Source organism: Apis laboriosa, unplaced genomic scaffold, assembly GCF_014066325.1.
Source record: "Apis laboriosa isolate Shangri-la unplaced genomic scaffold, ASM1406632v1 scaffold104_cov149, whole genome shotgun sequence".
In the NCBI taxonomy this organism is placed as follows: domain Eukaryota; kingdom Metazoa; phylum Arthropoda; class Insecta; order Hymenoptera; family Apidae; genus Apis; species Apis laboriosa.
In genome coordinates, this window is record NW_025220694.1 from 2946009 (window position 1) to 2969757 (window position 23749).

The 23749-nt window shown below is 20.1% G+C and overlaps 1 protein-coding gene across 4 annotated transcripts; it reads right to left on the minus strand.

Annotated features, from left to right (window-relative positions):
* Positions 1-136: 136 nt before the first annotated feature.
* LOC122714768 (myosin heavy chain 95F) lies at positions 137-22250 on the minus strand. 4 transcript variants are annotated; one of them, XM_043936458.1, is made up of 19 exons: positions 22165-22250; positions 9182-9374; positions 8719-8792; positions 8394-8523; positions 8119-8283; positions 7623-8035; positions 7409-7420; positions 6960-7219; positions 6689-6846; positions 6457-6621; positions 6150-6373; positions 5805-5996; positions 4746-5729; positions 4419-4558; positions 4119-4160; positions 1454-1574; positions 1272-1389; positions 951-1163; positions 137-661 (listed from the first exon to the last, which is right to left on the minus strand). In XM_043936458.1, exons 1-19 carry the CDS (start codon positions 22207-22209, stop codon positions 510-512), a joined length of 3801 nt encoding a protein of 1266 aa, XP_043792393.1. In that variant the 5' UTR covers positions 22210-22250; the 3' UTR covers positions 137-509. The 4 variants fall into 4 exon arrangements, with proteins under 4 accessions (XP_043792393.1, XP_043792475.1, XP_043792560.1 ...); XM_043936540.1 differs by lacking the exon at positions 7409-7420; XM_043936625.1 differs by lacking the exon at positions 4119-4160.
* Between the last annotated feature and the right edge of the window lie 1499 nt (positions 22251-23749).

The following is a 23749-nucleotide window of genomic DNA, read 5'->3' on the forward strand; positions in this document are numbered from 1 at the left end:
ACATTATAGAATGTAAAAAAGTTTTATATATTAAAAGTTTATTGTTTTCACAATAAATTTTAATATGATAAGTTAATTTCATTAAATAAATCGAAATATCGTTTTTAAAAAAAAAAAAGAAATTTCAAATTTAATATCTTCCTCTGAATCGTAATTTTTTAATTATAAAATATTCAATATGAATTCATATTGATTTTAAATATTTATTTGAATTTATTTATTTATATTAGAAATACGTATAGTTGCTATGTGCCACCACACTATACATTTACCAATCTATAGATCCATCATATTTGTTATTTTATATTTTCCATGAAAAATTATAATCAATAACAATCAATTTCCATTTATATAACAATATGAATCTTTTTTATCGTGATTTACAAAGTATTACTTTTATTATATAATGAAAAAGGCACACATTCTAAGACACTGTGCTCCTCATTTTCAATATAAAAATTCATAAAATCTATATAAAAAACTATTTTTATTTGTTTAATGGAATAGTCTCATTTCTTACGATCACACGAAGGCACGTAAGGTTTGCCTCCATGTTTTTCCCATTCACGATTGAATTCATGTTCCAAAACTTCTGCACCGCGTTTTCTAGTTAATCCAGTTTCGTCTAGACTCAATTCGCACATTTGCATATCATCAATACCTTTACAAAAAATAATCGTTTTCAATATATTAATTAACATAATAAATATATATGATTATTAATTTTCTTTATGAATCTAATTTTGAAAGCAAGTTATAAATGACATTTATAATAAAAATATATTGCAATGATTTTAATTGTTATAAATAATTGATGATCAAAATATTATATATTGATATATATTATATATTATAGATTAAAATAAATTATCTTATTACTTTTTGCTCTAAATTATAAAGTAGATAAGAATAAATAAAAATGAATTAAAAATGAATATTTAGAATTATACCTGCTACCAATAAAATTGGTGCTTTGTCTGGATGAAGTTCCATCTGTCTAGCAACATATTGACCATCGAAATGAGCGTACCACCATCCTCGCTTACCAGGTGCATGCGAGTCTTGTTGACCTGTTACAGTTGGTCGTACAAAAGGAATTCTAAAATATCGTTGCGAAGATTCGACTATGGATTGTTTTGTTTGAGATCTTGGTGTTTTTGTAGCTGAAAAAATATTAAAATATATTAATATAATATATTCTATCTAATATGTTCTATCTAAATAACATGTTTCTTATACAAATCTAAATTTTATACAATTTTAAATTTTACCAGCTTCCATGATAGATTTTGGTGCCCTTTCATTTTCATCCATGATTGTTCGTCTACGATTTCTTGCTTTCCATGCATGATAAACTTTTAATCTTCGGTGGAATTCATGACGACAAGCCTATAAAAAAATTATACTACCATTCTTGAATTTATTTTATTAAATAAAATGTATGTAATTTTACCTCTAACAATTCGATATCGCAGGATGTATTTATTGCATCTCGTAATTCTGAATATTTCCATTTAGATAAATCATATTTTTTATTAATCAAAACTGCTTGATTATTATGTATTTGTTCCGATCTATCGTGTCAAAAAAATTAATCAATAGAGATGAAATATATTAGTTTATAAAATTATATATATATTTATATGTATATAATATTCTTACATTTATATATATATATATATATATATATATATATATATATATGTATTAAAAATGTATATGTACATATATTAAAAAAATTTATACAATTTATAATATATTTATAAATATAAATATTAAATATTTTAAATAATTTTTCTATGTATATGTAATATAACTTCAATATAATATAGCTCACATGTTCTTCTATACACATATAATATACACATATATAAATAATATTCATACAATATGATTTTAATATATTTATATAGAATATTTATATGAAAATATTTGTTTATCTTATTTTAATAAATGATCTTTTAAAAATGAATTATAATATAATGTAATTTGTCAAAATTTTATAAATATAGTTATGATTCATTTTTTCTCTATGTTGAAAATTTTTTTATAAATTTTTACAAATTTCATGAATGTAAATATAATACAATTTAATTTTAAATTGTATATATAAAAAATTCTTGATGTTTTTTGTGCATGTTGTAGCTATATTTTAATTGTGTTTTTAAAAATAACATTTATAATATTGTTTTATGATAATAAAAATATTTTTATTTCAATACTATTAGGTGTGCAAATAAGTTCTTTTTTTTTCAAATTCAAGATTTTATTATAAATCAGGTACAAGATTGTCTCAAGACTATAAAATGTGTCAAAGTATTCATCCTCATTCTCTATAACCTTTTTCCACCTAGTGAGTAAATTATAAATTCCATTCCTGAAGAATGACGGCTTGCTAGTTATGAAGTCATCAATATATTTTCGGATTTCTTTTTTCGAATTGAAATGCTTTCCCAATAGTTGGTATTACAGATTTCGAAAAAGATGATATTCTTACGGGAATAGATTTAGAGAGTATGCCGCAGGACTTTCCATTTCAATGCATAAATTGTGTTCTAAATGTAGCCAAGCATTGTCATGCTACAAAATCACGTATTCTTTGTCCAGTAAATGGCCATTTTTACTCTAGCTGATCGTTTAAATTGATTAATTGATAGTTATTGCCCTTTCATGTGAAAGCAATTCATAATGAGTCCTCGGAAATCTCACATAGAAAGCAAAACTTTTTTGCAATGCAAGTTCGATTTTGCTACTGAAATCAGCGGTTTTCCGAGATTAAGCCATGATTTTGTCATTTAGGATTGTCATATAAGATCCATTTCAGTAACAATTTTGTGCAGAAAACTTTTTCTTTTATGTCGTAAAAGCAAGACAACAGAAATCTCGAATCTATTTTTCTTATTCATTTCGTTTAATTCATGTGAGACTCATCAACTTCTGAATCTTACTCAATTGTTTCAATCGAATAGATATTGCTTGTCTGATGACTCTCAATCTTTCTGCCAATTCTTTTTCCGGTCAGATTTTCATTGAGCAATTTCTCTAACTCACCATCATCAAATTTTCTCGGTGCACTTGAACAATCGAACGTTATCTTTCAAATTGAAATTCTTGGTACGACTATTTGTATGTTCTGTATACAGCGTTCTTTTCCAGCCGCATAAACCATTTTAATAGCTTCAACAACTGATTTTCTAAGCTAAAATGCCAAAAATAAGCAGTGACGCAAATGATGTTTCTCGTACGCCATATTGCTTGAAATTGTTGCATAGGACTGAAAACTCTTAGAGCGCTTATCATGGTTCTTCTTAAAAACAAAAAAACATTTTTTCACAGATGGTACAAATGGATAATTCGAATTCAATTAAAAGTTATGAACGTAGAAAAAAGGAAAAGGAACTTATTTGCATATCTAATAGTAGAGTTATCTTCGCCTCTCTTTTCTAACTCTATGAATCTAAATGATTTATTTGTGTACAATCAAAATTTATATAAAATTTATTATTTTGATAATTTTATTTAAGTTTATTTTTATTTTTTATAATTGTTCAATAAACTTTTTCAGATTAAATGGAATTGCTTTTTATTATTTGATAAATAAAATTTATGTTTAAAAGAATCTTTTTATAATTTATTTTTTTAACTTAATTTTTTATAATTAATTTTTTTAATTTTTTAAACTTATTTTTTATGTAATTTGAATCTTATAATTTATTTGATATTTTTATAGAATAAAAATATTGCATTATAAATTATTTATAATTTATATTGTATATGTTTTAAATTAAAAAGAAATTTAATTTAAATTTAAATTTTCGGTAGAATATAATATATTTCTCTTAAATCTTGTTTATATATCGAGAAAATTATTTCGAAATAAATAAATAAATAATAAAAAATAAATAAATATTATTTAAATAAAAAATATTATTATTCTATAAGCAATAAAATTCAAATATCGTTAATATTTCAAAAAATAAAAATTAGTAAATTATCTACTTAAAATAAAATTATAATAAATTATTAAATATTAGTATATTATTTTTAATTAATTTTATAATTATTAAATATTAATATAATATTATTTTGCATGCAGTAAATATCGAATGTTACATTACCTTATTAGCCTGTTGTTTGATGGTATTCGTACATCGGAACCACTATATGTACATATTTAAAAAATAAAATTTTATTTTATTAAAAAAAAATTTTTAAAAAAATTTTTCGAGTTATATTATATTTTAGCCATTATATATTTTAGCCATATTATATTTTAAATAATTAAATAATTTAAATTTATTTATTATCAGTTTAGATTATTCTATTTTTTTAAAAATTATAAATCAAAGAAAAACGAAAAAAATGATGAAATAAATTTTAAATGTTAGAATTGATAAAAATAATGCGAGATATAATACCTTCGTACAGGTGGTGGAGAATCTTCAACTTGTCCGTTTGATTCTTGAGCTAATCTTACTGCTAATTCGTGATCTCTTCTTTCCTGTTCTAATAATTCGCGATATTTACTTTCTTCCATTGCTTCTTTCTCTATCTGTGCCTTCAAAATAAATTATAAAATATAAAATATATTACAATTAAAGTTATTTATTCCACTCGATTTGATCTTAGCCATAAGACCAAGAAGAATAATTACTATTGATTATTAGGAGAATTCTTTAAATTATCAAATATGTGAAAAAATATTATCTTGTAAAAAAATAAATGATAAAATAAAACATATGTACTTGAAGAATTGCAGCAGTTCTTTTATCTTCTTCTTCTTGTTTTCTTTTTTGCTCTTCTTCTACCTTTCTTCTTATTTCAATTTCATGTTTTTTTCTTCTATTTTCTTCCTCTTCCCTTTTTTTTCTTTCTTCTTCTTCTTTTTTCTGTTTTTCAATTTCTAATTCCAGTTGAATTTTTCTTAGTCTTGCTTGTTCTTCAGCAATTTTTTGTTGTTTAACATTATCTTGTAATAATGCCATTTGTTTGTTTACTTGATTTACTAAATTCGTATATAAATTATCAATTTCCATTGGTTTTATTTTTTCACTGATTTTAATCTTCTTAATCGCTTTATCCAAATTGTACTGCAATCTTTTTATGTCATTCATACATTGTTCATAATTTTTTAATTGTTTGGATGTTTCTTCCATACCTTTTAACTGTGTCTTTAAGTTTTCAATTTTTCGAATTCCCTTTATGCGAGGACGATGTTGTTTTTTAGCTATATACATTCTTACTGTTTTTTGTAAAATAATTAAATGCTGTCTTCGATAGATAATTTTGTTTTTCAATTTGATAACGGATAATGCACAGAACTGCATTTTGTTCCATCGAGATTTAAGTAACCATTTCTTTACGTTAGCTACCAACTTCCTTAAATTCTCAGGATCTGATTTCATAATTTTATCGAATTCAGCAAATTTTCCAGGTTTAAAGAATACTCTGGTAATTCCAAACTTAAAATCTTTCTTATTTAATTTTAAACTATGAAGTAATGCTTCACAAAAAAATCTAGGTTCCAGTTTGGCTAATTCTGGCGGAAGATAAGTTTTGTACATATTGTACAATTCTTGAAATGGGACTCTACTAGGATAACCATGTTCCATAAGTTCTAAGACAGATGTCATTCCGGAACAACGAAGTTGCCCCAAAATACTATTTCCATCAAATTGATAAGCTACCATTTCATTATTCGGTTTTATACATCGAATAAAATTCGTACCCTATAGAAAAATTTAATTTATGATTTAATTTCTTCCATGAAAAACATATTAACAAATAATTTAAATACTTTTTACATTGTTTTTTAATTTATCCATGAGTTCCCCAAGTTGTGTTTTGAATTTACTGCCGACACTGATGAATGTAAGTTTTCCTTTCTGACGAGAATTATTGGCAAATTGTGTTCTGAGAAATTTATTATTACTTTCTTGAATTAATGCTTCTAAAGAAGCATGTAGAGCATCGTTATTTTTCTCTATGAATTGATTCTGAAAAAGAAAGAAAAATTGTTTAGAGTTTTTAAAGAATAGAAAATTAAAACGTATTAAAGAAAACATAATATATATATTTATAATATGTATATTATATTAGTGATAAAGATATTTTCTATAAAATATGTTTAATACAGAATATTATAATACCGTTTGATAACAAACACCACCAGCATAATGACGAATTACAAATCCTTCATCATCACGTAATTCTCTATGAGCTTTTAAACGAGAAGTTCGCGGTAAAGTTATTCTAAAATGACCATTCCAGACACGATGAACTTCACTTGTAAAATGTGCAAAACTATGAGTTGGTAATTTTGATTCTTCATCTAAGAGACTAAAAATTCCCATGTTTTTTGACTCAATTAAATCTAAAAATTAAGAAATATAGAAAATATTATTTTATTATTATTATCTTAAGATTATAAAATGATAAAATAATGATTATATTTACCAATGCAATCTTGATTATCTACATAAGATATCTTTGGAACATTAAGTGATTCTCTTGCATAAAGATCTTGCTCATATTTTAAAATTCTTTCGTTAAAAAATTGTTGTAATTTTTCATTACAATAATTTATACAGAATTGTTCAAAACTGTTAACTTTAAAGTATTCTGTAAAAAATAATAATGCACAATAAATTATAATTATAAAATAAAAATTATAATAATATATACATACCAAATCCTGCAATATCCAAAACACCAATATAATAACTTGAAGCTTTAAAAGGAATACTTTTATTAATACGAGCTACAATATGATCAAATAATTTACTATAAATAGCTTTAGCCAAAGCGTCCCTGGCATTATTAGCTTCATAAACTTTCAATGGTACCCTTAAAATATTGAATTATTATAATTAAATTTTTATTATATTTCTTTTTTTATATTATTTCTGATTTTTTTCTGAATTTTTTTGATTTTTTATTTCTAAATTGTATAAATTTACATAATAACCGTTCCCTTGATACCGCCACGACTCGTCTGCATTACTTTTGAAACTAAAGCTTGTCTAAGTTCTTCAGGATCAACAGCTAATAATTTTGCACTCATTAATACTGCTTTTTCAGAATTGGCGCATATTCTAGAACCTCCTTTCGTGTCCTCAGGATTGTCCTCAAAAGTGATATTTCCAAGATGAAGTACCGCAGCTACCATTGTATAAATTTCCATTCTTTCTACTTCGGTCAAGCCGAGTCGTGTCAAAGCCTTATGAAAATTTGAATACTTAATTATTATTCTATCTATGAAATAAAATCGACCAAAATCAATTATCAATTACATAAAATATTATATAAGTGAAAAAGATTGCTGTAATAAAAATCCGAAAAGAAAAAATAAATAAAAATTATAATCAAATAAAAAGAATGTTTGATATTTAAAAAATGATCGAATTACCGTTGCTTTTTCCTGTATTCAAAAAATTCAAATCCAATCAGCGAAAAGAGAGATAAATATAAATATAATTATTAATTTTTTAAAAAATGAATGAATGAACTTCTTATAATAAATTGTTAAATAATTTAATGAAAATTACTTGCAATTTGAAATCTTAAAAATATTAAAATATTGATAGTATAACTCTAAATAATCGAACAATATTTATATTTACTTGATCAATAGCATTAAATCCTTCAACGTCATCCAAGATTGGATCGTGCAAGCTACCTTTTATAATTTGGTCATGACTCTTTTGAGTTTCCTTCAACTTTTTTTCTGATTCATTGTTACAGAAATATTGTGTACAACCATTTTTTAGATATTGGAAATCGTCCGGTTTTGTAATTCCAAGTTTTACACGAAGTTCTGGAGGAGCACCCGCACACATCATGTAGAAAACATGATAGTTTCTTTCATCAGGACTCTGAAGACATACTCTCGATTTTTCCAATAAATAATGAGAAATATAACCCCCAACTACTTGGCATTTCGAATCAAAATGAACTTCCATGAATTTACCAAAACGAGAGCTATTATTGTTTCGCTTAGTTTTTGCGTTTCCAAAAGCTTCCAACACTGGATTTGCTAATAAGAAGAATATAGAGAGATGTATATAATCTATTTTTCATATTTAATTATAACATAACATTTTTTTTCATAGTATGCACCATCTAAAATCTTCTGTTCAATCGGTCCAGCCGTAGATCCCCATAAGTCACAAAGATATCGAAGCAAATACTTTGTAGATTCAGTTTTGCCTGCTCCCGATTCTCCAGAAACAATAATACTTTGTGATTGTTTTAATACTTTCATATCTCTAAACGCTTTGTCAGCTGAGAAAAAAAATTGATTAAAATTGATATATATATAATATATGATATATATTATATAAAAATTTAATGATAAAAATTAAAAATAAAGATATCAAACTAACAATACATACCAATAGCGAAAACATGAGGAGGCGTTTCTCCCAAAGATTTCCCTTTATAAGCTTTGATTGTTTCAGTAGAATAAAGATCTTTAACCTCGCAATAAGGATTTACAGCAATTAAGATATTGGCTACGTAAGTCTGCAAAGTATTAACAAAAAATATTGATCAAAAATTTATTTATTTGAATTATTATTCATAAATACATGAAAAAAGTAATTTATTATCCATAACATTTTTCAAATTTTATTGAACTGTTTAGAAACGTATTTATTTTTATGGTATACTGTTAAATTGTTTTGAATAATGCACTATAATTTGCGAACAATTACTTACGTATATACTATCCTTGAAATAACGAGTCCGTATGTTGTTCAATAATGTGGCCTCGTTCAGGTACATCAGAGCGCCTGGAATCATGAAAAACAGAGCAAACTAGTGAAAGTAAATTTTGAAAAGCAAGAAAAAGAGAAAGCCATCTGCAAGGTCTAAAGATATCTGTTTTTAACGGATATGTACATGAATTATATTTCTTATATATTTTACTATATATATTATACTTATATAATTTATTATTATTTAGATTCCAATTAATTAATAAACTTAATAAAAATTTCGATATATAAAAAATCATAGAAATAAATAAATATGTATGATTTAATTTAATTATTTTAAAATCTATTAAATTAGAGAAGATTAGAGAAAATAAGAAAAGAAAAGATAAAAAATAAATAAAAAATTAGAAATTAAAAATAGAAATTAAATAATTAAATTAAATAATTTATAAATATGAAATTACAATTATCTTCAACGTCTTTGGTGTATTCTCCAGCAGGATAAACTTCTTCCAATGGGCAGGTACGTTGTGTATATTTTGGATCCAATGGTACGATCAAAGCATCACGGTCTACCATGTCCACAAACTTGCCAATTATAAAACCCTCTTGAGGATCTCGCACCCACACCTGCTGGTTCTCCATATCGTTTACGTTCTGGAATGACAATAAAAATATATATATATATAAATAATATTTCAAACAATTATTATTAATTATTAAATATTATTATGCGACATTTATAATTTATTTGTTATTTTTATTTTAAAATTTAATAGATAATAAAACTAATATTAAATAGTTAATATTAATTATATAGAATAAAAACTAGTATAAAAATAATAAAAACTAGTATAAAAATGATTTAAAAAATGTTTTTTTTTATTTTGACAATTTTTAAAAATTTATTATTAAAAATTAATTCTTGAATTAAATTACTAAAAATGATTAATATAAAATAGAAAAAATTATCAGAATCTAAAATAAATATAATATAAATATTCCTAAATATATTATTTTAATATGAATTAAATAGAAAATATTTCTAATACTCTAATAATAAGATAGTTCTATCTCCGTCACTCGTCATACTGATATTCGTTGTATCTCATTTCGTCTAATCCGGATTTAAATTGCTTATAATTTAATAAGCAATTTTAACCGATATTTTTGTATATCAATTTTTATATTTATTTCTATGTCCAGAATCTTCTAAAGATGTCTCATGAATATATTATTAATACTTTATAAATATAACTATAAAATACAATACAATAAATGAAATACAATAAATGATCATTTGCAAATCTTGTAACTTTCTTCTGCTCTTTCTCAATGAATTTTAAATATATAGACTTTGATAATATTATAATATGTATAAAAAAAAATTCTTCAGTGTACATATAATAATATAACATTCAGTATCGTGATACTTGTGAAAGAAAAATGTTTCTTTAAAAATTGATAAAAAATTTTTTAAGATAAAAAAAGTGATTTATATGATTAACAAAATTGATATGTTTATTTTTTTATTCGATATAAAAAATATAAATAGCATTGTACATTGATTTTACTATATCATCTTTTTCATTTAAAACAATTTTTTTTAACATTTAATATATATATAATATTATATTTTTAATATATACTTATTAATAATCATTTAATATATTTAAATTATTATAATGTTGAAAATTTTTTTAAATATAGTATAAATGTAATAAAATGAACAAAAAAAAACAGAAAAATAAAAAAATTAAAAAACTGAAAAATATGGCCATAATAAAATAAAAATGAGATTATAAAAAACATTATAAAAAAAATATTGTTAATCGAACATAAATCATAAAATTTGTTTTGTATAATTTCATTAAAAATTGAAATCTATATAATAAACAAAAATTTTATTCAAATCCAATTCAATCATCTATCATTAATAATTTTAAATAGATTGTAATAAGTAAAAGTAATTTATATTTACCCGTTGCTACCCATTTTGACAGATTAAACAATCACAAACGAAATTGCATTGCGTTATTGATAGAAGAAGCACCATAAGTGTCACCGTTAAAGCCATTCAATGAGGATTTAAAATGACCCTCAATGGAATAGACGACAAATAATATATTTACGAAGGACACAAAATTCGATAAATCTGAATTGAATTTTAAAAACGAAATATTATTTTAAACTGATAAAATTCTATACATATTAATTATTTCTACACATTGCGCATATTTATATATCTATGGAAAATTTAAATATAAAAAAATATACATAATATATGTAAAGAAACATAAAATATCCAAAATACATGTTTACATGTATAAAAAAATACAAAATATCCAAAATACAATAATTCTTATGATATCTGAAATATAAAATAAATTTCTATTTAAATTCCATCTATACTTTTATTAATAAAAATATAAATCTTCATAAATAATATAAAATATAATAATAATAAATAAATAATATCTATTTCGAAAAATTTATCATAAAAATTTCACGTAAAATATTACAAAATTATGTTAAAATATTATATAGAATATTATATACCTGTAGATGGAGTTTTTTTAATGAGTTCTTTCAACTGATGTAATGAATTTGAAATTTTTGAATTCTTATCAAATGTTATCATAATGTAGATAATGCATAAAATATAATGACTCATTGCGACGATTTATCTACATAAAATTTATTTTATCTACTTTATATTTATTGTTCTTTTATTGGATAAAAAAAGAATATAGAAAATTATAAATATTTTATAAATATTTTTTTTCCTCTATATTTCATAAATATATATTTCGAACTAGCAAAGAAAAATAATCTCGATATTGTTATTTTGTATATTTAATTTTGATTTAAAAATATTTGAAACACAATATTATGCGAATATGGATTATACATATATTTATTATTTAATGTAAGAATATTTTTAATACATCTATATATTAATGATATTAGTTAATATTAGTTTCTAAAAAATTGTCTTTCACCAATTAAATAAATATGAAAATGTTATATAGTATTAAAAAAAACAAAGTTAAAAAAAAAAGAATTTAAGATTTTAAGGGTTTATAATATTATAAAAAGAACAAAAAAATATCTTATCAATATATGATCTTACAAACAATCCTTTCGACTAATCAATTTTTATTGAAACATTCGATGTTATAAATGAATTTCTTTACAACATATTGAATGTAAATAGAGAAATTGATTTTCCGGGAGAACATTAACTTGAAATTTTCAATATTATTATTACTAATATTAATAAAAATTATACATAACATTATACACAACAAAGTAAAAACTATTGACAAGATCATACACAAAATCTATATTTGCTATTTTTACATATAATTCGAATAAACAGACATAAATTGATTGGAGAATAAAGATGATTTTAATCAATGATCAATATTAGATAAACATTGAAAATTTGCATTTATGAAATGATTTCTGTTAATATTAATTAATATTAACAATATCAATAATAATGATATTGACCATTTTGAATTAAAGTTTGTCTAAATCAACCTCTTTATTTATGTTCAATGTGTCGGAGAAATTTATTCACGACGAATGTTCATTAATAATAAAAAATCAATTTTATATCGAAATTGATTGCCGTTATTTCATGAATAATTGTAATAAAATGTTAAAAATAAGCTTGCGAATTAAAATATAATAATATGATTTCAAACAATATTGAATATCCTAATAAAATATCCAGTGTAACGGAGAAAAGCTATCTAGCTAAAAATAAAAAATTCTTTAGTGAAAATTGAAAGCATAAAGTTATTTATTTATTACATGTATATAATGGCTTAAAAAAAATTGAACTTTTTTTATTTTTTATTTTTTAATAATGAATAATTTTTTATTTATAAGTATATAGAATATAATAAATTATCTGAATCTATTTTTTTACCGATCTTAATAATCTTGAAATATATAATTATATATACTATATATAATTATATATTATATATAATTATATAAATATATAATTAATCTTGAAATATATATAATAAATAAAAGATATTTTGAGTTCTTTATAATATATAACCAGCAAACAATTTTAGTTTTTAAGATATTTGTAAAAAATCTTCAATATTATTACAACTGCCATTATACATCTACATTTATAATACATGCACAGGAGACAATTTCTCTAGTGTTTGTATAAACACAATATAACGGATAAAAAAAAATATTATCATACTTATATTAAGCATTTATTAGCATTATTTATAGCAAACTTGAACATTCGCAGAATGCAAAATATATATATATATAAAATTTTATGTATAATATTATGTATAATAATTATGTATAACGACATATATCTATATTAATTATAAAAAAAATAAATTCAAATTTATTTCTTTCGAAATTATTATATTATATACATTTATTATACTTTACAAATATGAACAATTTAATTTTAATTAACTTGATAATACAATAATATTGAAAATTCAATAAAATCGTAATTATTTTTCTCGTCAAAAATATTCGGATACTTTAAAAATTTATAGTAAAATAACAATTTTTTATAAAAATTAAATATTGGTTTTGATATTTTCTATAACACATTTTGAATAGTTTAAAATATTAAAAATTATTTTTTATTAACAAACAGACTATATTTTATTCCTGTTTTAATTTGTTATTTTTTTTTACCCGATATATATTGTTTTTTACCCGAATTTTTTATTTGAATAGTCAATTGTTGCAGAATGTTTATACAAATACATAATATTAATTTAATTTGATAATTTAGATTTATAATATATTTTATTATACTTGTAAGTTAGAAATGTGTTTTTTTTTTAGTTTATTTTGTAATACTTAAAGCATGTAATAAATTAACAAATTGTTTTATTCTTATTCTATTTTAAAATCATATATAATAACTTTTACAATACTGCATAGAGCCCCAACCAAATGAAAAATTTGCTAATTTATTATTTGAACATGACAACAAAAATTGAAGAAAAATGCATTTTTATATTTGCAAAAATATTTGGATGCATTATGAATTTAAATCATCAAACTAAATTAATAAATTTTTTGTATAAATATACTTATGTAAATAATATATAAATCATCAAATGGATAAAATAATATAGAATATACAATATACATATATTAAAGAAAAATAAAATATATTAAAATAAAATCCTTTAAAAAAGGATAATAAGAAATAAAATATAAATTAAAATAAAATATAAATTGTTAACAAAAAATAATTTTTGTTTAAATATATCATATAATTCTTCAAATAATCTTAGATAATTATTAAATATAATTCTTCAATAATCTTAGATTGCTCAAAATGTGTTATATATATTATATCAAAATAATTTAATTTTCATAAAAAATTTATAAAAAAATTGCTATTTTATTTATTTTGTTATAAATTTTTAAATATATATATCTGAATATTTTTGTGATTTCACTTTTTAATATTATTTTATCAAATTGTTATAAATATTTATAAAATACAATAAATATTTAAAAACAAAAATATATGAATAAATATTCTTAAAAAAAAAACAAATTTGAATTTATTTCTTCTATATGTAATTAATAAAAATATAATCGGTAAATTTAAGCATATATATGTATACATCAAAAATATTTTTATAAATAACTATATATATATAATATGAGTATATATACAAACTTTTAACAAAATCAAAATTTTCAATTTAGATAAATTTTTTTGTAAGATAATGTTCAGATACTTTCGTGAATAATACGTATATATATAATATAGTATATTATATATGTTTCATTTTCAGATTTATTTATTCGATCAAAATATAATGTTTTCTTAAAAATTGCTCATTAATATGTGAATATATTAAAAATATTTTTGGATGAAATAATACTATAAAAATTTATAATATTCGTATTTAATGCAATATATCGTTTTTTAAATATTTTTAAATCAGAAAATACTATATTCTAAAACTTGGATCGCATTTTTAAAAAGAAATGTATTTAATATGTAGTTTTAATTAATTCGTTTTAATATTAAATTACAAGATAATTATAATGCAAGATAATATTTTATTTGATAAATATAAACAGTATATACAACAATTTCAAATACAAATCATAATACATTTCTTTTGTAACCATTAACTCATTTAAATCACGTTACACTGCTTACAAATTATCGACGATCGTGAATCGTATAAACTATGACTATGATTACGGTTAATTTAATAAACAATTTTTTGAATAAACAATTCACATATTATATATATATAGGAATTTTTTTTTTAGTTTTTTTATTATTATTATTTTTCATTTAATCATTCTATATTATTTTTCTTTATTATTACAAATTATATTTTTTTGAAACTAAATTTTTTCTAAAAATTAATAAGTTAAAAAAAAATCATAAAATTAAATTTAAATCAAAAGTAAATAAAATTAAGCCAGAATTTGTTGATAATATTAACTGATCTCGCATGACTGATCTAGAAAGTGCGAGAAAGCAATGATTTCGACTAGTTTATTCTGTCGATGCATTCCCAACATCCCGTTAGAAGTATCATAACGGTAAAGATAACCGGTAGATCCTTACATCGATCCTTGAAACTTGAATCAAAACTGCTAATCTATAAATTTTTGTTTTATACTTTGAATGATTTATAAATAACAATATCAATGTGCAATTATTGATAAATATGTTGTATGAATTATAAATTTTACTTATTATTAGATAAAAATAATTATATTACAATACTTTTTTTTATACTATAATATGTAACTTGAATCGAGATTCCTATTATAAATTAAATAGAAAATGATGTAAAATAAAAAAAGAAAGAATATAATTAAAACTAGATAGAAACATAATTTTTATTTATGTAATGTAAAAATGTAAAACTTTGTAAGATCTTGAAATTCTTAAAACTCTTGAAACCTAGAATACTTATGTTTTTTTCTTTAAATTCTTTTTTATTCAAATTCTTTAAATTCATTTAATATAGCAATAACAATAATTAATATATTTAATTTACAAGAAATTTAATTTTTATGCAAGTTTTTTTATTGCAAGTATTTTAAGTTTTCAGAAATTCAAATTATAAAAATAGCAAAAAATTTTAAAATTCAAAAATTCGGAATTTTTTGAATTTTGAGATTTTTTGCTATTTTGACTTTAAATAATCTATTTTTAAATATAATCTATTTTTAAATATATCGAAATGATTCATTCATTATTTTATTTTTTATTGAAAAAATGAAAAAAACGACATGCAAATTATTTTATCAAATTATTTTCAATTGTCAATACATTGTAAAAAATAATATATGATACATCTTAATGAAATAAAATGAATGAATCGAAAGAGGGAAAACAGGAAACGGCAAGTGGACACATGCGTGATAGTCAGGAAACATGCGTCAGTGACTTTACCTGTTTTTTAACGAATTTAACTACAATACAAAATAAAATTACAATTACAATTACAAAATAAAAATAAAAAAACAAAGCATGTTTATTACATGATTTATGAGAGAATGTTAAAGCATATATATTTTTTTTAAGGGATAACATTAGAATATGAAATAGATAAATATCATTGAATCATTATTTTTTTTTTATATTATCACCTCGATGACATTCTAAATCTACTTCTAAATTTCAAACTTTAAACTAGAGTCTGGATTCAATCCATAATTCTGCTTGATTTCATCATGGTGAGAAAGTAAGAGCCGCCTATTTGTTGTCACGGTCAACGAACTCAGGACAGCTACTTTACCTTCTGCGAAAATACTCATTACGTATTACATCCATGCATTGCGTAGCTACTGTGTAATTAGACGTTACGCTTAGACCATTTTCGTAATTCATTTGACGATTAGAGATTAGAGAATAGAATAAATTTTTAAATAAGTCTAATCAAAGAATTTGAAACATAAAATATAAAAATGAAGAATTAATTTTAATATTATAATATTTATAAATGTAATCTTCTAGAAACGGAATTTTACGTATTTATAAATAACATAAATTATAATTGATTATGATTTTTTATTTTGATTTAAAAATTAAGAATTAATAATTGTAATGAACAAAATATTTTTTATTAATAAAATAAAAGAATGATAAATATAATAATATAGAAATATAAATAAAATGAAATTTAAAAAAATATGGATACATAAGTATTTTAATCAATATTATAAAAAATTAATAATATGTGAAATTTTATAGATTTTATACAAATCCTTTTTATGAATAAAATCACAATTTCATTATTGTTAATTACCTTAATATATATTAAAAGAACAATGTAAAATGAAACAGATTGTACATTTATGACTTTACATTAGAATATAATGGTATTTTGAAATAAACTATATTCAATGATCTATTATTTTAAAGAAAAAATGAAAAAAGAAAATATAAAATTTAAAAAAAAAGAATCGATATTCAAAATATAATGCACTTTTATAATTCTTGAATTTCATTCTTCTTTATATTATTTGTCAATATAAATAGATTTTAAAATAATAAATTTATGATTTGAAATTGTTTATCTAAAATCCGATTATAGATTATTATCATGTAAGTTATATTAAAATGTAATATATATATATATATATATTAAAATATATATGTGTGTGTATATATTGCATAAATGAATAGTAAAATATATAGTTCGTTTATTATTGCACTCACGTACGTAGTAGTATTATCATTTCACAGATCGTTTAATATTAATTGGAACAACCTTCGCGCGATCATCGTCATCAACTGCTTTCAACGATTAGACTAAATTGTAGGACGTGATTTCGAAAGTATGCCTGCTTTACAACGCTATTATAATTTTTTTTCCTTTCTTCTCGAACATTTATTATTTTTTATTTCACTTCAATTATGAATCAATTTTTCATATGAAAATAATTATTATTTTTATAATTGTAGAAATATATAGTTAACTGTTGTATAATATGAGAATTAGTGTTCAGTTGTTAGAACCACAACAGTATATATTATTATATACTTATATATATATATAATATATATATATATATATCGTATGATATTTACAGAAATTACATTTTAAAAACAATTATTTTAAATAAATGTAACTTTATTTTTCAATTAATCAAATTATTTATATAATAAAATCATTCTATTAAAAAATATATCGCATTATTATCAGATTTTAATGATTTATGAATTGTTTTATTTATACAAATACCGTTTTATTAGTTTTTATATTTATTTATTATATTATATATAATATATATAAATATATTATAATATATTATATAATATATTATATATATATATATATAAAATTGTATGATATTCATATATGTATAGTTTGAAATAAAAAAAAAAAAATAACTTATATGTAAAAATCTAGTTCGATAATATTCAATATTATTAATATTAATTATTAAGTTAAGTTAATAAATTTAGTTGTATATTGAATTGTATTTCTGATACGTTGTCTTTTTTATATTATTGAAATAATTATACTGGTAACCAAGATTGTCATTACATAATCATGGAAACAATATAGGAGAGTCGATATTGTGAGACAAGAATCATATTGCCAGTGACTTATAAGAACATATATACATTGAATAAATGTATATAAATATATATATATATATATATATATATATATATATATATAAGAGAGATCATCATGTATTGGAAACAATCATTAGCACTATTTCTATATCATTATTAAGAAAATATCGATGTATATTATTTTATATTTTTAAATATGAAAAAATCTTATAATATAAAAATAAAAACTATCTTATAAATTAATCTGATTATTTGTGATTATGATTTTATTTAATATGATTCTTTTTAAAATTAATTAAAATTGATTAAATAACTTTTAAAAATGCATAAATTTAAAAGCAAAGTATTTTGTGGTTGCGATAAATATATGTATATACACATTTTTTCTATTCATTATAAATTATTTCTTTTTTATTATATATATTTTTATATATAATATATATAAAAAATATATATATATATATTATATATATACATGCATATACATTATGATCATTTAATAAAATGATATCAATTTTATTGATTTGATTAATATTATCTTAAAAATTCAACTTCGTTTTATGCATATATAATGTAAATTTATTTTCATTAGTTTTTTGATAAATAAAAAGAAAAACAAATTTTACCCTATTTTGTGCAAGAATGGTGTAAGCCATTCAGTTAAGGCCATATTCACATTTTTAAAATTTACAATGCATTTGAAATTCATTGCTATGCTTGCACACATAAAGTGAAAAAATATATTATTGCCTAAATATATTATTACCTATACATGAAAATATACATGTATATGCAATTACTTATAACGATACTTGCAGCACTATAAAATCGCAATTTTAAATTATTTTTAAATTAGATGAAAATAATAATAGATAATGAAGATAATAATAGATAATAAAATTTCTATAGATTATAAATTGTTTTTCTCCAATCATTCATTCATGAAAAATGGTTTTGATTTCAAAAATATTGAATTAAGAGACAAGAAAAAAAGTTCATTTTGTGCTTTCAAATTATAGATTATTTACCCTACACAAAGAATAAATTTAAAATCTATGTAATAAAGGAAGGAAACTTTTAAATTAATGATGCAATTTAAAAAAAGACAATAATTAAAAAAAATGAATTGTACAAAGATATACTAATATGCCATTTCTTAAATTAGCATTTTCTTAAATTAATTTCTTAAATTAGCTAAAATCAAAAAATTGTATTTAATCATTTACGAATATTAAATACTGATTAAATACTGACGCTTTTCAACATTCAAATCTGTAATTGAAGAAAAAAAAAGATTATTAATTTACTCCATTATAAAATATAAAAAAAAAAATAGATGACATTGAATCTTTAGATTTTGTAGAAAAAAATAAACAATAAATAAAAACATATATATAACATTATCATTAATCATAATCATTATATTTACTATTTTCTTATTTTTTGACTTAGATTCATGTTCAAAAAATTTCATATTTCATTGTGAATCATGTTTTGTATCAAATTATATTTTATTTTTCATTAATAATTTGTCAAATAATTAATAAATAATAGTATAATGTTTATTTCAGTAAATACTTTTTTTTATTACGTCTAAGAATAGCAACTTTTATTGCGATAATGAGAACTATCCACAAAATTAAATGTAAAAATGGTATAAATCAAAACAATAATGAAAAAATGATCATATATCTTAATTTTCTAGAAAAAAATGATATTACTATTTGATGTTATAATTTTTCAAGAGCTTAAAAGAGATATAATATGTTTTAATTGCATTTTATACAATTTTTACTTCATTTCTTATTATTTAAAAATTACTTTTTTCATTTTGCATTAAACAACTCAAATACACTTTTATAAATATTACTAAATATTACTAAATCACTAAATATTAATAATTAATTATTAGGTTATAATATAATATATATTATAATATTAAGTATTACATATTATAATATCTATTTTTAATTATAATTAATAAAACAAAATTCATTTGAAATATCAAAACTGCGAAATTTTTTAAAATTCAAAAAATTTCAAATTCTTGAGTTTTACGATTTTAAAAATCATTTTGTAATTAAAAATTAATTTTTAATGATCAAAATATATAATCAAACAAAACATAATTTATAGATAGAAGAAAATAGAAAATAATATTGGAAAAACTATTTTGATTCTAAATAAGTAATATATATATATACATGTATATATTTTCAACATTCTTGCTTGAGCTTTCACCATACATTGATAGAGTAAACTTTTTTTCTTTTTCTTTCCATCATTATCAGATATACTTAATAAGAATGAAGTAATGCACGATTCATATATTAATTTATTTGTACTGAATCGTCTGCTTTCGCGCACCTATGCATTTTCATTCCACTCTCCTCTTTCTGAGAAGATTAATTCACAAATGAAAAATATTGTGTATTTTACATCGTATATTCATGTAATAATAATGATGTGATATACATATTTATAATCAATTAACAGCATGTTTGTATATATAATAAATATGTAAAAAATAATGAAAAATTATTTAATTAATATTTTCATAATAAATCAGTTAAAAAAATTTTTTGTTGATCAATTTTGTCAATTTTACATTAATTCAAAATTTTATAAATTTATAAGAAATAATTATATAGAATATATATATTTCTTTTACACGATATTTATTGGATGATAAAAACTATAATAATTTCAAAAAATTTCAAAAATAAAATATTTTTCATTTTTTATTTTGAAAAAAATTTTTAAAATTTAAAATTTAAAACATTAAAAAAAAATTTATCATATTTTAAAGAACAAAATATTGAAATAATTTTAAAAAATATATTATATCTTTACTATTGTTATATTTAAGTTTATATAAGTTATCTTTTTTACAAAATAATCAACAAAAAATTAAAATATATAATTAAATATAATAATTAAAAAATTTATCCCAAAGTTTTATATTGAAAAACATAGTAACAATAGATTTGTTCTTAATGAATGTCAAAGAATTGATTTAATTTAAAAATATTAATAAGCAATATCTTTATAATAAAAACGTGAATAAAGTTAATTATTATATGAAACATATGTTAAATATTTATTTTAATTTTCTGTTCAATGTTTTATATTATCATTTATTATTATGTTTATGTATAAACATAAACATAACATAATCTGAAATTATTAAACTGATTTTGATCGACAAGTTCAAAATCAATATAAGTATATCAAAATCGGTTAAAAAGCGAAATTCAACTATTAAAATCTTATGGTTGTATTAATTTCAGCATTCTCTATGTATAACTTTTTGAATATTACTTAATTCGTATTATCGTTTTGCATTGCTTAATTTAATATATTTTGGAGCACATCAATATATAACTATAATTTTACATATTAAGAAATGATTACCAATTCAAAATTTAAAATTACAAAGAAAAAGATTTAAAACGCAGAATTAAATATAATTAAAAGTGAACATTAATAATAAAAATAATAATAAAAAGATAATAAAAAATGTGTTCTTAAAAAATATATAAAATAATAATATATATTAATATATATTATTAATATATATTATTATTATATTATAATATATATTATATAAATAATATATTATTATATAAAAATTATATAATAATATATATTATATAAAAATATAATAATAATTCGTATATATAAGAATATATTTAATATAAAATAAAATTTAATGTAAATGAAATAGTACATTTTTAAAAAGTAATAAAAATAACAACAAAAAATATAAAGATTTTAATTAAAGAAATTCGTTATGTTATAAAATAATCAGATGTATACATTAAACAAAGAATATATATTTGTCAAAACGAAGTTACTTACTGAATTAAAAAACAGCTGTAATACAATCGGAATAACGTCCAACATGCAACTGACGCTTTGATGCGTCAGTTCTAACAGTTCGGCAGTTTTCGTGTGTTTTCGGACGCGCTACGCGGCAAATGGCAAATACCTGGCGAATCACGCTACGAGAATTTAACCATAGACAAAACATAGAACAGATGTAATGTACAATGTTATTTCGCATCACAGAAATTTGAGAATAATTCTTTTACCATTTTTATGTCATATGCGACATTATCGATTTAGAAAAGAAAGAAGAAACAAGATTACAACCATAGACGAAATACAAAATAGATATAACATATGAATTTTTCTTATTTTATATTTCAAACAATATTTTATAATTTAATTTCATATTTTAATTTTGATGATATATAATTATATTGTATTATATTATATTGTAAATCTTGTTGTGATTACAGAATTAATATACAGATATAATATACAGATTAATATACAGATATAAGTTTATACAGATATAAACTTTTTCTTTTATTATATCAAAATGGATTACATTAGCGATTTCATATTATATATTTTGTAACATTGATCTTGAAAAAATATAGAGAATTTCTTTAAAATTAATTTAAGAATTATAATCATTTCGTTATTGAAAACGATATATATATTTAATAATTATGTTACAAAAAGATCTTCATTTATACAAGTTTTGAAATTTGTCATATCATACAATTAATAACTATTAATAGTTATAAATTACGACAATATGTATATGTACAAAATATATATAATATACATATGTAAAACAAATGTCTGACATGTAGCGTAATTTATTGATTTAAATATTATTTATTTGATTATTAAAAAAATGAAAAAAATTTCTTCTAAATATTATAATATGAATTTAAATTTATAATATGAATTTAAATTTAATAAAATAATAAAAATTTTATAAAATATTTTTATTTAAATTATTTTTAAAATGTATATAAAAATTTTAATATCTATAACAAATTATTTTATAGTAATATATTATTTCTTTGATTTATTAAATTACATTATATTGAAATTTTTTAAGTTCGATGCAATTTTTGTTTTGAATTATGTTTTAAGAAAATCCATTTATATAGTTTCAAATATTATCTATTTTATTATCTATTTATTTATTATATCTATTTATTATTATCTATTTTATAAATACTCGAGTAAACATTTAAGAAATAATTAAATATTATATTTTCAGTTATTTTATGATAAAGTAAAGAAATAATATTGTAAAGAATGTAGAAAATGCTAATTGTATTATTGTTAAAATAAAATAAAAATTTGTAATAATAAAAAGAGATAATAACTACACTTTTATTATTATATTTGTTAATATAAAATGTAGATACTTTTATAAACGAATAATTTTTATGAGAATTATATTTACATAGGATGTCTAACTTGAACTTAATCATTTTAAGTAACTATTAAACGATATATTTTATGAAAATTATAAGATATAAAATTTAAGTGGCTTCTAAATGCAATCATTATTTTGTAATTAATAATATGTTTTTTAAATTAACATGCTCGTAATTAATAAAAATCGTTTCATCCA

What these genes read in the sequence shown, in the direction of transcription:
- LOC122714768 (XM_043936458.1), bottom strand. Translation starts at nt 22,209, where the DNA reads ATGTTGGACGTTATTCCGATTGTATTACAGCTGTTTTTTAATTCA. An exon ending in TCCTCATGTTTTCGCTATTG is followed by an intron (nt 8,284 to 8,393) that starts GTATGTATTGTT and finishes TTTTTTTCTCAG; the next exon opens with CTGACAAAGCGTTTAGAGAT. An exon ending in GCGATATCGAATTGTTAGAG is followed by an intron (nt 1,390 to 1,453) that starts GTAAAATTACAT and finishes ATTTTTTTATAG; the next exon opens with GCTTGTCGTCATGAATTCCA.